General features: G+C 38.9%; 1 protein-coding gene across 19 annotated transcripts in view; it reads right to left on the bottom strand.

Moving 5' to 3' along the window:
* Window positions 1–17013, bottom strand: part of itpr1b (inositol 1,4,5-trisphosphate receptor, type 1b) — a 105316-nt gene extending 88303 nt beyond the window's left edge. For all 19 annotated transcript variants that reach the window (XM_039796658.1, XM_039796664.1, XM_039796667.1 and 16 more), the window contains exons 1-4: window positions 16822–17013; window positions 14614–14727; window positions 9259–9329; window positions 104–219 (exon numbers count right to left, since the gene is read on the bottom strand). In XM_039796658.1, the coding sequence (XP_039652592.1) occupies window positions 104–219; window positions 9259–9329; window positions 14614–14705 (279 nt within the window). In that variant the 5' untranslated portion in view covers window positions 14706–14727; window positions 16822–17013. The remainder of the gene's footprint in view (window positions 1–103; window positions 220–9258; window positions 9330–14613; window positions 14728–16821) is intronic.
* Between the last annotated feature and the right edge of the window lie 235 nt (window positions 17014–17248).

Genomic DNA, 17248 nt, shown 5'->3' with positions numbered 1-17248 from the left:
ATTACAGTTAATATTTCGGGCAGGGCCGGGCTCGGACACAACGTGCACGGGCTCGGGTAGGGTCGGGTTCGATTTTTTGGGCCCGATCGAAGCTTTAACTTACATGGAGTTTGGTGAGGAGGACTGTGTCAGTGGTGCTGTTGCCTCCAGGTTTTGCTGCCTTCCAGAACTGTTTCTGTGCTGAGTATCTGTTCATTGGACACAGTTTGAAAAGGCAGTCTGGGGAAAGAAGACAAGAAGAGTAAGGTAAAGAGCCAAACGTTATCATTTACTATTAGTTTTTCCTCAACAAATACTAGACTGCCTGACCTCATCTTAAAGAGGCACAACTCAAAAGACAACAGCAACATTTTGCGAGATTGTTCCACTGGTAATTTAAGTAACGGGAAAATGGACATCAAAATCATCAGCCAGTTTTGACAACTACTACAACTATGTTGCGTCAAGCCACGTTGCTATGAATTTGGCTGTGGATAGATATGCAGAGTAAACCCATGTTTCCATGTCTTCCTCTAGCTTCACTACTAGGCAAACCACTGTCCACTTGTACACACAAAATGTCACAATATAATGGAGTTATTGCATTGAAACTTGCTGAGCATATTCATGCTATCCACAGTAGAGGTGTGAATCTTCACTGATCTCCCGAGTCGATTACGATTATCATGTCAGCGATTCAATTCGATATCTTGATGCATCACGCTGCGTCAAATACATTTTTCTATTAGAGCCATGTAGGATATTTAATTCATAGTTTTTCAAGCTTCAAAAACAAAACATTCTGCAGTGCTCTAATACTAAATAAATTGGACACATCAAACTACAGCAATGAGCACATGGCACTTCCTGAATGTGCAAAACATAACAGAATATGTAAACAGAAATGTTGTTAGGCATACATTAAATTGTAAACAGAAATAATCGATTATGAGCCTGCGATTATCGATGCAGCATCGTCCATGTCCACATCGATTATTTGATTAATTTCAAGACCTCTACTCCACAGCATAAACCTTTGTAATTTTGAACCCTCTGTGATCTCTCCTCTTGTGCTTTCTTCTGGCCAAAACATTTTGAAAGACATAATTCTACTCATCCCTTTGATGTGAAAATAGGGCACGAAATGGTGCAGATCTGGTGGTGTGGCCATCAAAGGGTATAGATTACCCACCGGGCAGAGCAGGGGTCTGCTCTTTGGGGGCCAAGGAGCTCAAAGAGGCAGCTAGCAGCTTCTGGCCATGAAGGGCAATGGGGGGGGCAATTAAAGCTGAAAATGATTTCTGTAACTAATCAATTTTCACATGGGTTAAATAATGAATTTCATAAATGTATTCATTAATGTGTAAATATTTTCCCAAATCATTTTATCTAAGATTATTTTTTGAGGCTTTTCCCTTTATTAGAGAGTGACAGTGGACATTGGATATGAATATGTTGAAAATGTTTCATTAATAGTAGTCAATGTTTTCATACACATATAGTGTAACTACACGCTAATTGGTACCAAACAGGGGACCCGATGAGCTAAAACCACGGTAAAAATAGCCACTGTGGCTGCCTCCATCTGAAATGCGGCCAACACAATCTCCGGGGGCTGGCAATCATGGGCATGGGGTGGAGGACAAGAAGAGAGGAGGCCAAGGACCAATGGAGAAAATGGGGCACTGGGAGAACATCTGCCTGTCAGAAATGAGCAATTGGAATAATGGAGAAAAATAGAAAAGAAAACTGGGACGTATGTGAATGTAATGGGCAGGGAGGTATTTGGCAGAGGGTAAGTTTACAGCCTAAAGCTCTAAAATGGCGTTATTCTCTCGTCACTTAATGAATGTACAACTGTTTCTGTTACACTCAAAAGTGACAAATGCAATTCTTTTTTCAATCAATTTTTGCCGCAGTAGTCTAAAGTATTACTTTGTATTAGTTTAAACTGCTAAACAAAATTTACAAGGACATACAAGCCCATTTTCTTCTGACGCCAAATCCTTTAGTCATTGCAACATACCTGGTACACATCTTACTGAGCAGACCATCTAGCAGGTAGTTAAAGGCTGTGACTAAAATCACTCCCCATTGAACATATAGCACACTATATTTATTTTATTTTATTTATTTATTTTACGAGGAATACCTCTTGAGATGGGTCATTTTCAAGAGGGTCCTCGGTAGGACTGGACAGTACAAAGGACAAGACATTACAGTACTCACATACCAACTTCCCCCACCCCCACACCCCCTGCCCAGACATCACCAGAATGATCATTACAAAAAATTTATGAATAGTAATTAAGAACAAAAGATAGAAAAATACCAGAAAACTGGAGAAAAAAAATAAATAAATCAGATATCCAAAAAACAATTACACCAGAAAGCAATCAAGCTTTATGGAAAGCATTTATAACAATTGCTTGTTTGCAAGATGTCTTGAAGGATCTCAAAGCTGTGACTAATCTTAGTGACCCAGGCAAGCTATTCCAGTCGAAGGGAGCTTTAAATTTAAATGAACACCCGCCACTTTCTTTGAAAATGCGAGGCACATTAAAGGATAAGAATTCAGTGTGTCTTAAACTATCATTTCCTTGGTAAGGTGTTAGGTATTTACCATCCTTCATTCTATTGAGAGTATGAAATGCATCCTCTATATAGTGACTTTTTCCACCATGGAGTGAAACAAGTAGTGTGCGTGGTATGTACACTACTTTCTGCTTACAATCCACAATATATTGTGTCGCGCTGTATGGATGTGAAAAATACAGCTGTGTGTCATTAATGACAGGTGTATTATATTTGGAGTAGTGGATGAGTAAACACTGGAGTGATTTCAGACGCTGTTTCTAACTCTTTGTAGCTTGTTGTTTGCACATTATGTTCATTCTTTTGTTTTGCACCCGGGGACCAGGGAAACCCAATTTTGTTCCTCTATGTACTGTACTACACTGTATATAGATGGATGACAATAAACTCTTATCATTTAATGGTACGAATGACACCTGTGTTTGACAAGTCCACTATGAAAAAGGTCTGGCACAGTATGAGATTTTTTTATTCTGTCAGAATAGAGGCACACTAACAACAAATACAACTCTTCTCCATCTCAGAGATAAGGACTGTAGTTAATAATAATTTAATTTATACTTTATTAATCCCGCAAGGGGAAATTCCAATTTACAATCAATTTACACATTTGATTCTACAATCAAATGTGTAGTTGATTGTAGTTTGACTTTGACCACCGACAGTAGTCTTGAAAGTCTTTTATAGTTTGCTATCTCAGTCTTGTAGTTGACTGTTGTAGTTTAGTGACTGGCTCCCGGGCATCTCACTGTAATAAGATAAAACATGAATTTCATGGTAGCTAGTTTTTCCCCACGTGATCTACTTTTCATTTACAGTACTTTATTTGTTTTACATTTGCTATGGTAAACTTTCCATCAGCCCTGATCTGTTTTGTTCCTAAGAAGCAAATATCACATTACATTTATTAGCAGCAATGTGTACAAAACTAGATGCGTGACTGATCTGCTAATAGATCTAGCCTTGGAACTGGTCAGCTGCAGTCCGAGGTGATGCATAAAGCTGTAGCGAGTGAAGTTCACGGCTGCTTTTGTTTTAAGCGTTTCTTGCACAAATGGTTATCTCTTGCAAAACTGATCAAAAAATATTCTGAAAGAAAAAAGTATTTAGTCTGTTGGACAGCTCATTTTGGTTTCACTTGATAAGTAGAAATCCTCTTTGTTGATACAAGAATGGGATGCACTTTGTTTTAAGTGCCCTGCATTAGTGTTGGGTCGATATTATTATTATTTGGTGTTGCATATACAGTATCTAACAAGTTCTACTTTTTCCATTTGCATTTGCGTGGGTTGACTTAAGGCGGCAATAGCACACTTGATGAGTTTATCACAGGTTACTCTGCCGTTACTGCCGTTTTATGGTGTGAACCCACAACTTTAAATATGATTTGAATAGCTCAGTTAGAAACCGACAAGTCAAGTTGTTTATTTGCATCCCCAAATTAAAAGGCAATGTTGTGTTTAAATCCATACGACAGTATTACCTATCTGCCATTCGTCCGAACTAAAGAACTCTGGTACATAGGCTATGTCTCTCAATGCACAGAGCCAGTACAGCTAGGGCTGTGCAATTAATCGAAATTTAATCGCGATTATGATTTCGGCTCCCAATGATCACAAAAACTGAATAATCAAGAAAAAACAATTATTTAGCTCATTACGTTTTGAAAGTAAACTCTTATTTTGTCTTTTTTGTTCTGAATGAAAAAATAAAGTTTCAATAGGAAAAGTATTAAGGCAAAGTTCACAGTTGTATGTGTTTTTTCTACTGTTGATTTATTTGACTTTTTCCACTGTTTAAGTACAATAATTGCAACATCTTTCCAGAAGTCAACGATTAATCGTGTTAAATTATCGTGATTTCAGTATTGACCGAAATAATCGTGATAATGTTTTTTCCCCATAATCTAGCAGCCCTAAGTACAACTAGCAGCAGATAACCGTGAGTAACAGCTTGCCTTTGAACCTTTAGTGCATCAATCCTGGTAAAGAATATATGATATGGACGTGCTGGAAATGGGTTAGCAACACATCTGAAACCTGAGTCAAATAGTTTTTGATTTAAGGGGAAAGGGCTCTTAAAATGTATTAATATTTAATCCATATCTCAATTTCTGCATAAACTCATAAACTCACTCATATAAATTACGATTTGAATAACAGCCAGCATTCCCCTTTCTCAAAAGTTCAGACCAGGATGTCATGTTTATTGTGTGTTTATTAAAACACACGAAAAGTACAATCCACTCTTTTCGGTCAAGACTATAATTTGAGTGGCATGAGCCATTTCTAGTGGATGCCTTCCACTAAGTGGATGGAAGATTTTAAAAGACCACTCAATGTACATATCCTGTTACTGAACACAGCTAATGGGATTCATTGTTTGATGTAATTCCTTGTTTTGTGTTTTTTAAGTGGGTTTGTTCTTTTATGAGAAAGTCTTTATGCTGCTGTCTTGGCTGGGACTCCCTAAAAACAGTGGATTTGGAAATACACTCTTGCATGAAACCTTATGTGACCCACCTTTACAGTGGAGTGTGCAGTGGTGACTCAGTTACTTCAAAAGGTAAAGAGAGATTTTGTTTGTGTGTCATCTACCCCGCACTGCTCCACAGTGGACTACCTTCATTTTTCCTGATTTAATCTGTTGGTTTAGTAAAAAAAATAAAAAAGAAGCTACTTTATAGTTAACTTAACGTATTATGATAGATCATCAATTTCACTGAACAAAGAAATGCTTCTCCCTTAATGATAATTTAATGTTGTTTACAACTCTATTGACCGTGCATTGATCATGCTCCAGCAGGGCACACTGTGCTGTTCAAAGGCAAAGGTTGACTTTTGGTCTGGCAGCCATGGTAGTGTCCAAAAAACAGCCATACTCTGCACCTGCTGTGAACCAAGGAGCAGTGCATACTGACTGGAACCGCAAAATCATATGGACAGGGCACACGCTGACAAACTGTCACAATAGACCAATTCATACAACAGCTGCCTCAGACGAATCACCAATTCCAGATATACATGGAGTGCAGTACAGCCAGTTCTGTGATATGTGTTGAGTATGTACTTTGAAGTGTTATATTAAAAAAAAAGTGTATTTTAAACACCTTAAAATATGCTACGATCCAATTAAAACCCTACAAAAATACTAAATACAGCCTCAACAATTACCATTCAGTTCAGCACTTTTCTGCTACAGTCTCAACAACAGTTGTCTGTTGCTATCCTCCCCTTCAGCTATGGTCAGGCAGTGTCCACTGTACATGGAACATTTGACATTCAACATAGAGAGTGGCAAAGAATGACACCTGCGTGCCAAAACTAAGCAGCAAGGCTGCAAGGCTTGAGGGCATACACGCTCTCACAGTAACTCTGCTCTGGTAGTTGATTTCTGCTTGCGGGAATGGACCTGATTTTTGACAATTTGGGGGCGGAAACCATTTAGAGTATATCCCAACAACAGAACGGACGAGTGACATTTATACATTTCTTATTTAGTCTTTCAGTAGCAAAAAAAAAAGCACTTTTAGTGGATGTGCCTGGACGGTGCGCCTTTGACCTATAGGACTACATTGCAACCCAGTTTGCGGCTGCAGTTTACAGGGTTCTCGCTCAATATCAGAATAATTTCCAAGACTTTTGTTCACATTAATCATTTAGACACAAATGGATGGCAAAACAGGGCCCAGGTTGAAAAATACCGAAAGTACCTTACCTGTCAAAAAGGACTTTTCTTCTAAGACACGTGTCAAACTCGAGGCCCGCGGGCCAAATCCGGCCGCTCGCTCATTCTGATCTGGCCCGCATATCAATTTAGGTTCACAATATATTTTGGCCCACCTAGTTCTGCACCAAACCAAAAACATGGCAAACTGTTCTTCAACTTGCAATTACGCGACACTCAAAGCAGAATTTGGCAAATTTGCCAACTTTGAGACTCAGAAATTCCAACAGAAGCAGAGAGTTTGCATATTCAGGCTGTGAAAGAGCTTGTTGTGAGTCGGCTGGGTGGTAGCCTACTTAGAAAATGTAATCACGGTTTTGCTCGATTTGCTAAATTCGAGGATGGCTTTGGAACTTTTTTTCTCACTTTTTCAGAGCTTTATGTGGACCAAACTGTAAGAGAAAAGACTATATGAGACCTGCAATAATTGAGTCAAAGATATTTTACTTTTTCGATGAACTAAAAGCATGTCAATAAACTACATGTCTGGCCCTTGATGTTTTTCTCTTTTTCCAGTGTGGCCCTCTGGGAAGTTGAGTTTGACACCCCTGTTCTAAGACATTCACTTTCAGTTGCATAGAATTCAGCAGAATTCTGATTCACAGATTTAATTTAAGTTGTGACCAAAATGAGTCAACAGTCTTTATCACATTTTAAAAGAATAAACCAAAGAAATAATAAACTGTAAAGAAATGTTACATCATATCAAACTATATACAAATGTATCTATGAACCTATGTTGTGGTAGGGCTGCGCAATTAATTGAATTTCGATTTCAATTTCGGCTCCCAACGATCACCAAAATAGTATAATCGAGAAAAAACAATTATTTTGCCATGTTCTGTTTTGCAAGAACACTCTTATTTTGTCTTGTGTTCTGAATGACACGCACACATCCGCACGCGCACATCAGGGAGGCAAGTCGTGTGCATATCATCCGCTGGAATTTAAAAACTGTAAAGATGGCAGCAACGTTTGGTGAGCAAAAAAAAGCCAAAACCAACTCAGTTGTCTGGGAAGAGCTAACGTTAGCTAACCCTGCGGTCCCTATGCCTTTGCCCCCCCGCTGTAGTATATATACAACAGCGGGGGGGCAAAGGCATAGGGAATAGGCATAGGGGAATACAACGTCTATAGACAGTATACTGTATTCCCCCGACTGTATTCACTTACTGTTTAAAACTTTTTCAGCTTAGTGGGGGTGCATAGGCATACTGCTCAAAAACAACATGAAAAAACATAGTAATGTTCCCTCAGCATTTAGTTTTGTTGTTAAACTGTATGTAAATGAGCAGGGACATTAAATCACCTGTTTCACGTAACGTTACTCTAAGGTACCGTCTATGTGCTGGATTTTTCCTAAGGTTAGCTAGCAAATAAGCCCACTGACGGCGACATTATTGTTGATATTTTGGCATAGTGGTTCGTAATGACAGTACTAGTGGTCATAGTGAGTGAACATGTGATGTGAGATGCACATTGTGTTATGTCTGTGGAACTGTTCATTAGCTGTGTAACGTTATGTGTGATATCTGTAAAGCTGAACCGACTCACAGTAGTAAAACTGATTTTATTCTGATCCAAAGACTCGTTCTGTGAGATAAAGGACACTAACAGATTATACCCTGGACACTATCCATTATATCCAAATGTTAATGAGTAATCGTGTTAAATAATCGTGATTTCAATATTGACCAAAATAATCGTCATTATTATTTTTTCCATAATCGAGCAGCCCTATGTTGTGGTACAATGATCTTAGAGAATCCAGTCCTCCCCAGTCAGTGAGTGCATTATCCTCTTCTTGGTTATCATTATCACTCATGGACGACATTCAAGGGACCATCAGTTATGAAGGGGACATGTTAGATAAGAATCTGCAAGGGTTTCTATGTATAGAAAAGGTACATTTAATTTAATCAAATTGTGCACTGTTCCAAGTAAATGAAAATGACATTGGCAGTTGTGTCATTTCACTCTTATCTAATTTACTAAAGACATCCTCCGGAAACCTGCCAAAACGTATAGAAATGTATTTGCTCTGAAGCGGCAGCCAATTTGATACACTTAGCTACACCTGTTGTCACATGGTCAGATGATCATTCATTTCTGTAGTGCCTGATGACAGGGTCAGAATGTGGCATAAAAACTGCACGGTTATTAATCTACCCTGTCTTGTGTCAAACAGACGGCTGTTGGTCGCGTAACAGTGTGCCAGATGTTTTCTTAGGCCCTTTCTTTCTAAGTGAGCATATCCGAAGGCAACAGCGATCAGTGGCATTGTTGCTAACCAAGTGATCATACAGTCAACCCCTTTTTTCCAAGTTCATGTGGCCAACCAGATAATATGCAAATATAACCATTAACATCTCCACATGGTTTCAGGAACACAAAAGAGACTTTATTTCAATCTAGTGGCCTGCCTCCAAATGTTTACACAGTGAAGCAACTTTTGGTGAATTGGTGCATGAATGCATTAACTCACAGCATTAATGTATGGTCTAAAATCGCTATAGAATTTCAAAACATTCTGTGAACAAAACATGTCTCAAAGAATTCAAGCAGTTCTGAAGGAGAAAAAAGGCTGTGGTTCTTACCCAGAACCACAGCCACTTACTCTACTATTACTTTTTTAGTAAAGATCTAACAGCCCGAGAAACTTATTATAAGTATTAGGAGACAATTATGAATACATTTAAATTACACAAACTGCAACAAGAAATGTCCCAAACAACTTACCACAGAATCATCCAAATAACCCGAAAGTAATGCAATCATCTACAACATGTGCAGCCAGATTAAAAAGTAAGCAAAACAAATTCCAAGACACACGACTGAATACTTAAAAGACTGGCACGAGCCATATATTACACTTAAATTGCTGAACATCCTGACTTATACCATGCAGTAGACTTGAAGATAGCATTAAGTGAGAAGCAAGTGATTTTAAGGCCTTACCTCTGAATTTCTTGGGTGGGTTGTTGAGGTCGCCTGTGTCTGGTTGTACCACACAGCGGTCATCCACAAGCCTGGGGGCACAGCCATCATGATGATGAGTCAATGTTTCAATTACACAAGACACATGCAACTTAAATAGACTAAAACTCAATACACCCTCAAAAATCATTCAACATTCTCAGAAATTTTTTTTCATCATCTTGTTTTCAAGGGGTCCCAAACAAACAGGACAAAACAAACAACAACAACCAACCAGCAAACAATTAGAAAAACTAAACAGAGAAAAGAACTAAATGAAGAGTTACTGTATAACCTGTGCTCATATTATGCTCATTTTCAGGTTCATAATTGTATTTAGAGGTTATACCAGAATAGGCTTACATGGTTTAATTTTCAGAAAACACCATATTTTTGTTGTACTGCACATTGCTGCAGCTCCTCTTTTCACCCTGTGTGTTGAGCTCTCTGTTTTAGCTACAGAGTGAGACATCTCACTTCTGTTCCATCTTTGTTAGGAGTCGCAAATGCGCAATATCTAGGTAAGGACTACTAGCCAGTCAGAAGCAGAGTATGAGGGCGCGCCACGCTAGCAGCTAGGCGAGCATTATAACGTGCGTTACAAAGTGACGCGCGTTCATCACGAAAGTAAATAATACATTTATTTATATATTGCTTTTCATGGTACTCAAAGACACTTTGCAGTAAAAACCAGCACATATAGCACATTAAAAACACATAAGCAATAAAACCAACACATAAAACAAGCATATTAAAAGCAATTAAAAACAATAAAACCAGTAACTATCAGGTGAGAGATGTAAGACTATTGGATGTGGAAAGCTAATCTGAAGAGGTGTGTTTTGATGAGTGTTTTGAATGTGTCCAGGTCAGTACAGTCACGGATGTGTATGGGTAGGGAGTTCCAGAGGGAGGGGGCTGCAGTGGTGAAAGCTCTGTCACCCCAGGTACCATGCATGGTCCTTAGTGGTAAAGCCTGGACTACAATAGAGCTGTTTGGAGCAGTTTGTGAACAGTGTTTTCTGTTGGAGATGGTAAGTCCCTTTGGGGTGGACTTTGGGATTTTTCACTTAATAAACCTATTACATGCACAAAAAAGATATACAACACAATAAAGGAAAGGGAAAAAGCCAAAAAGGATAATATGTACGGCGGCCGAAGGGTCAAACGCCCTGCAACTTCAGAAAACACATGCAAATAGACAAAACACAAGCAAATTAAGAAAACAACTTCATTAATTTGACAACATGTGCAGCATTCAGCAAACGTGCTGCAAATACACACAACACAACCAAATACATAAACGCGATGCAAAAAAAAAAAAACGATGCAAAAAGAAAAGCACACAAACCCCGAAAAAAGAAGCGATGCAAAAGAAAAACAACTACATTAATTTGACAACACATGCGCCGCATTCAAACGCTGCAAATACACACAACACAACCAAATACACAAACCCGCTGCAAATAAAAAACGATGCAAAAAGAAAAGCACACAAACCCCGAAAACAAATGCAACAAAAAAAAAAAAAAGATGCATCCAGGTTACACAACGGAAGTTCTCCAGGCCTCTAGAGGGAGCAGCTAAGTGGAACAGCTGGATTTTCAACCCCACGGGGAGAGAGCACTCTGCCTTTTTATTAGAGTCGGGTATGGCTGCATAGTAAAAAGTCTATTTGTCTTGTCTATTTGCATGTGTTTTCTTATGTTGCAGGGCATTTGCCCCTGTAAATATGAGCATTTTAATAAAAATAGAGAAAAGAATGAATGGCTGCATTCCAATTAAATGGGTCAGCTCCAGGGTCCTGGTATTGGTCCTGGCTTAATGGGACAATGAAATGGAACAGAGCCATTGTTAACAGTATTACTAACAACTGCGCTTTTTCTGCTATGTCAAGTCAAAATGTCTGCTGTGAAAAAGTCCCAACTGGACATAGAATCTGCTCGATTTAATCAGTCAGCTCATTCGTAACACGTGAAACGCAGCATTAAAACATTTCATTGTATCGACAATAAACCAATAAAATCAGGTTGGAGACACAGGGAAGCTCTCATGTTCAATAATAATGTTTGACGTGGTTTCAGTATGTTGAACTATCTCTGCAACCCACTGAAAGAGTGCAAACCACCACACGAAAAAAGGCTTTCTGAAGCTTAAAATGAACAGAGCAAGGGTAACAGGTTTCCTTTGCATTTCTGCCCGGAAATTAATAAACTGAGTATTATGAAAGGAAATATGCATCATGGGAGAAGCTGTCAACCAAGGACTGAGAGGATGAGGATAAAGATTTCTAAACATGGGGCACAAGTAGATAGTTTGTAATATCTGTACCAAGAGAAGAGCCTGGGCTTCTTTCTTAAAGAATGCCATAATCTACTGTTGGAGCCTTTGTTTATAGTTTGGTTTATTATCACGTTTAATATATGCAGTTTTGTTTTTGATCACTTTGTCACCAAATCGCAGGGGGGGTGGCAATATTTCTTAAAGGCAAAATATGTGTCTAACCATTCTAAAATAAAGTATTGTGGTGCTGCAGACATCCCGGCCTACAAATCGTATCCTACAGACTAAAGAAAAAAATCTTTGTTTGGTACAGAGCCTCGCAAACATCACACTATGATCATTTTAATTTCTTTCAATGTTAATCACTTTCAATGAGAATAATGATACAAAAGCGATCATTCCCTCCAATATCGTGAATCGAAATAATCACAATTAGATATTTTCTCATATCGAGCAGCCCTACCGGAAAGCATATAGCTAATCACCAGCCAGAGGTACAGAGGTGTGTGTGTGTGTGTGTGTGTGTGTGTGTGTGTGTGTGTGTGTGTGTGTGTGTGTGTGTGTGTGTGTGTGTGTGTGTGTGTGTGTGTGTGTGTGTGTGTGTGTGTGTGGTGTGTGTGGTGTGTGTGTGTGTGTGTGTGTGTGTGTGTGTGTGTCTGTGAATGTGTGTGTAAGGGGAAAGCAAACAGCTTTTCACCGTGCCAGCGTGGCTTGTCAGTGGTATTTTTTTATTCGTGTTTAAATGGAATTGAACTGAATTGAAAGCAGAACGAAACGTACCTGAAATGAAATGGACAAACTGAAATATACCTGTGCTACGGTGAGCATGCACCGTCATGAAATAAATGGGTCACCGCACTGAAAGATATTTAATGTATGGACATTGATTTATTGGCGGCCCAGAACACGCGTCCAAGCAAGTTCTCCCTTTGTCTCACCGCATTGGCCTCATGTAGGTCTGGTTAAAAGACTCTACTTTAGCACCATTATTCCACCTTGTCTTTCCAAATAATTAACTAAATATTTGGTAAAACACAGTTGTTTTTTTTAATGAATAGCTCCATCATACTAAGGAATTCTGGGGAAACACCTTTGAAAACATCAGGTAGCAGAGCAGCACAAATAATACAATTCAGTAGGATACTCTAGCCAGTCTAGTCCGTTACATCTTTTTATAGCTCATGCAGTATACTCTGCACTGCAGGAGCACTGTGATGATGGAGGAAGAAAAGCACATGGTGTGAGAATCTCCTCTACAGGAATGAAAAGCCATAGCCTTGATCACACTGACGCACCGATGGGCCAAGGTCCAAAAAAGAACGGGGATTTCAAGGGTCATCTGTATCTAAGGTCAAGAAGAAACCTCATTGCATTGTGGAATACAGCATCATGGCCGTATCTCATCTTTCTAGCATCAGGACATTGGGTGCTATCCTCTCTGAGCAAGCAGCAGTGGTCCAGGTGGCTGCAGCCATCTCTCAGGGGTCACATTAAGTATGCTGACAGCAAATGAAACACCTTATACAAGAATGCTATTTATAGTTACGTCCTCTAAGCTCTTCTCTTTAACAGTGAGCCCTCACAGCAGCGGCAGGGAGAAATGATTACTATGCATACAGTAACAACACTAGATGGGAAATTTGACAAAACAAGCTCGGTCATGGCGGCAGTCTTAAAAGCTGTGCACACATTTGTTGCCATGGTGGGTGACGCATGACACTGAACTGTGAAAGAGCACTGTTTCTGAGAGCTGGCAAGGAGGAGTGCTCTGCACTGCCTGTGGTGATTGGGAAATAGAATTGTGACATGGCAAGAGGAAGATTGCAGCACTTAAAATGAGAGGGAGGAGATGACAACACCAATGCTGTGCTCATTTTCACCTAGGGACAAGAAAAACAAACACCCAGGGGCAGAAAATAGCAAGGAGTAAAAAAAAAAAAAAAAAGAAGGAAAGAGACAGGCTTGATGCAAGAAAAATGAAGTCTGGAAAATGAAGCCTGACATGTCGGACATGCTGTCAGATATGCTGGATAGGAACATTCACATCAATGATCGCCCTCTCTCTTCTATTATCTTCTTATAGTCTTTTGTTAATTCTGTGACTGTCAAGCACATAATGAGATACAAGTTTAACTTGTTTCCTAGAATTAGGAAGGAGGAAAGACATCAAGTACTTAAATAAATGGTGCTCAGCATGTAGCAGGAAGAGGCAGGGTAATTTGAGGCCAGAGTACCAACTGAGCACAGAATATCAAGGAAATAAAAGGAGAGCAATGACTACAGCAGCATCTACCACTTGTTAGAGATGTTCCGATACCGATACCAGCATCGGTATCGGCTCCAATACTGCCCAAAACACTGGTATAAGGCATCTGGAAGTACTGGAGTTTATGCACTGATCCGATACCACGTAATAAAGCCCTAAAGAAAATCTACGTTGAAGTAGTTTATTTGAGTTCTACGGCATTCATTGTTTGTATTTGTTCATGTTTCACAAAGAGTTTAACCTGAGCCAGACAGACAACAAAGATAGAAATCATATCACATCCATACAGGGATAGTAGTATACAGCTGTTAAAACATAATAAAATATATGACACACTGGTATCGGATCGGTACTCGGTATCGGCTGATACGCAAGTTCAGGTATCAGAATCAGTATCGGGAAGCAAAAAATGGTATCGGGCCATCTCTACCACTTCTCAAATAAGATAACCTTATTCTTAACACGTTAAACATTTTTAATTTTTGCGCCAGCGTATCGATTATCGTATCGCACGAAGAAGGACAACGATATATTGCCGTATTGATATTTTGACCTACCCCTACTTAACGCCGCCTCTGCCGGTCATCCAGGAGTCACAGAACCGCAGTTGCATTTGTAACTTTCATTTGTTTTGTAACCCGTTCTATTTTATAGTTGTGTATTCTGCACAGTGGGACAATGTTGTCTGAAACTGCGTCCCTCCATCAAGCACACCTGGAATCCTGCAGCAGGGAAGTGGAGCTAGAGGAAAGGGTCATGACAACACACATAAAAACAAGCAGACTTACCCTAAAGTGCTGATAAATCCACTGGTGGAGCCCTCTGCATACAGGGAACAAACGTCCCCAATATGGAGGAAACTGGACATCTTGTCCGACATGGTTCCTCAGGGTTGACTACACCTGCAAAAGATTAACACCAAAGGTTTTTAAAGCCATCACTACATATAGTAGAGCTCAATCAAATCACACGCTTGGAGCCACTATAAAAAATATTTCACTCACTCAATCAACTGAAAATTAACCAATGACAATTTAAATAATCAATTAGTTGTCCTTTAGTAGCTACAAATACTACATTTACTTATACTAATTCAGTCCTGTGTCCCAGTCCAGGGACTGTCAGTGAAGATTATAAAGTACACTTTGTTAAAAGACAGACAAACCCAGTACCGGAGACAGACCGTCTTCTCTCACCTACTTGACAATTATTGTAATACATATTCAATTGCTGTATATTGGTCATAATTTCTTCAGCCATAATAACAACTCTGTATAGTTGCAAGGTACCTTGTTGTGCATACATACTTACCTCCAATATTCTATTTATTATTCTAATTCAAAGCAAAATTGCATAAATTTTTTGCCTTAAAATGACAGTTTATAAATCATTTTGATGCTACTTTGACTTGTACGTAAAACGGAGAATGGGGTCTCTATCGGTCCCTCTCCATCCCCCTCTGGGCCCCAAACGCCTGTTCTTGCACTATGTAACTTTGGGGAGCGAGTACGATTTCTATGCTAATGCTGCTAATGTTGTGTGTTATTGCACTTGCTTGATGTTTGGCTGTGTTAGCAAAGTTGTCAACTAGTTTTAGATCATAAGTAATGTAGTCATAACAAATGCACGTGTACAGCTGTCCATATTTACGACAACACCGTTTAAGTGAGTTACACTAAAACTGTAGGGGCGCTAAATCACAAAAAAAAAAAAAAATAGTACACAATGTTGGTTTAAATGCCCTCTTTTTCTGTTTTTGAGTGATTTATGTAGTACTAATTTTTTTCTGTTTTTGAGTGATATATGTAGTACTCATTTTTTTCTGTTTTTGAGTGATATATGTAATAACAAGATACTGAAAACCAAAGTCAAATTCCCATTCCCAACATTTGCTTGTTAAAGCTCCATGTTCCACACATATTAGGTTATCCATAACGGATAAAGTTGAGAAGAACTTGTAAATGACAACAGTTATGATAATTGTGGGGATCCAGCATTACTTTTATGACATTGCCTTTTCTTCTGCTGGGGTTTGTGGACAGTAGGGTACAGACCATCTGAAATGTGTTTAGCCCATCCTCAGAGCACCACCTACTGTAAGATCATGAGTAAGAATTGCAAGAACAGCAATAGTCTAAAAGCAATATCATTTAAATTAAGCATTAATAATAATAATAATAATATTAAGAAGAAGAAGAAGAATAACAATAAGAAGAAGAAGAAGAAGAAGAAGAATATATTTGCCCTTCTTTAAATATGCTCTGTGTATTTTGTTAATATGGGTTTGGCCTTCAATTTAAAGCATGCATTTAAAGGCAAATAGCAAAGATAGGAGTTGATAAACTGCCTAATTAGTTTATTCAAGATGGATACATTTGTGCAAAACACATGCGTTTAATTATTATGCAATGAAATGCAATGAAAAATACTTGCCAAGAAAACTAAAGTTGTATTGTGCACTGTTCTATTGTTAGCTGTGGGAAACCAATACATGTAGCCTACATCTTACATTTAGGTCACCATTCTTTAGTCTGTGTCAGGTTGAGAAAAAAGTGGTTAGCTTTTTCTGTTGAAATTTGACATCAACTCACAGTTTGCAGCACTAGCATCAAACAAAAAGGTCTCAATCGAGGAGGGCACAAAATATGACCATTTGCATTATTAAATTTACGATTATTTCTATAATACCGATGGGCCGTATTAAGCTAAAGGTCATATTTACCCATTTACCACCAACTGTGACTACACAGAGTTTTCTTTAGTAGAGCTTTTTGTGACATATTTGTTTTCTGAGATGCCAAATGCCAAACAAACATTTCTGCTAGCCAAATTAATTGTCAAGTCGCCTCATTTTCTGGCGCACGAGCTGTAGCAAAAACAGCAACAAATGAACGCGTGGGCTACTTCCTTGACAAGGATGCTCACAGCTTATTGACAATATGAACAATGCCCTAGCTGGGAAAAAAAAAAAAACTACAGACAGATGAGGACTTTACCTGGCACAAATGAAAGAAGGCGTCAAAGACAGCGAGAGAAAGAAACGTGTGAAGAAGTGGGTCAGCACAGGATCATTTCCACAGCGCTATCCTCGGTTAAGTCCATGGTAGTGAAAGTCCAGGTAAGAGCAGGCTGAGCGGCGGTTATCTCTGACAGCAGACTGCGTCCTCGGCAACAATCCGCTTCTAACCTCCTCCACATGTCACTGAGGAAACGCCCCTTTCGTTACTATTTATACTGCAGCAGAGCTTTCTGGGTAATATAGTTTTTTTTGCTCTTAACTAATACTCATTGTTGTTTTTTTTTAGATATAAGGTTTTCATCTTGGAGGAGGATAAACTGGCGGCCTTATTGAATTCAGTTTAATTCAATTATGTATTCATCCCCAGCAGAGCATACATCTCAATAGAAAACATACTGTAGAAC

Source organism: Perca fluviatilis, chromosome 4 (genome assembly GCF_010015445.1).
Source record: "Perca fluviatilis chromosome 4, GENO_Pfluv_1.0, whole genome shotgun sequence".
Lineage (NCBI taxonomy): Eukaryota > Metazoa > Chordata > Actinopteri > Perciformes > Percidae > Perca > Perca fluviatilis.
Note: the sequence above shows the minus strand (reverse complement) of the source record. Positions and strands in the feature narration are given on the sequence as shown.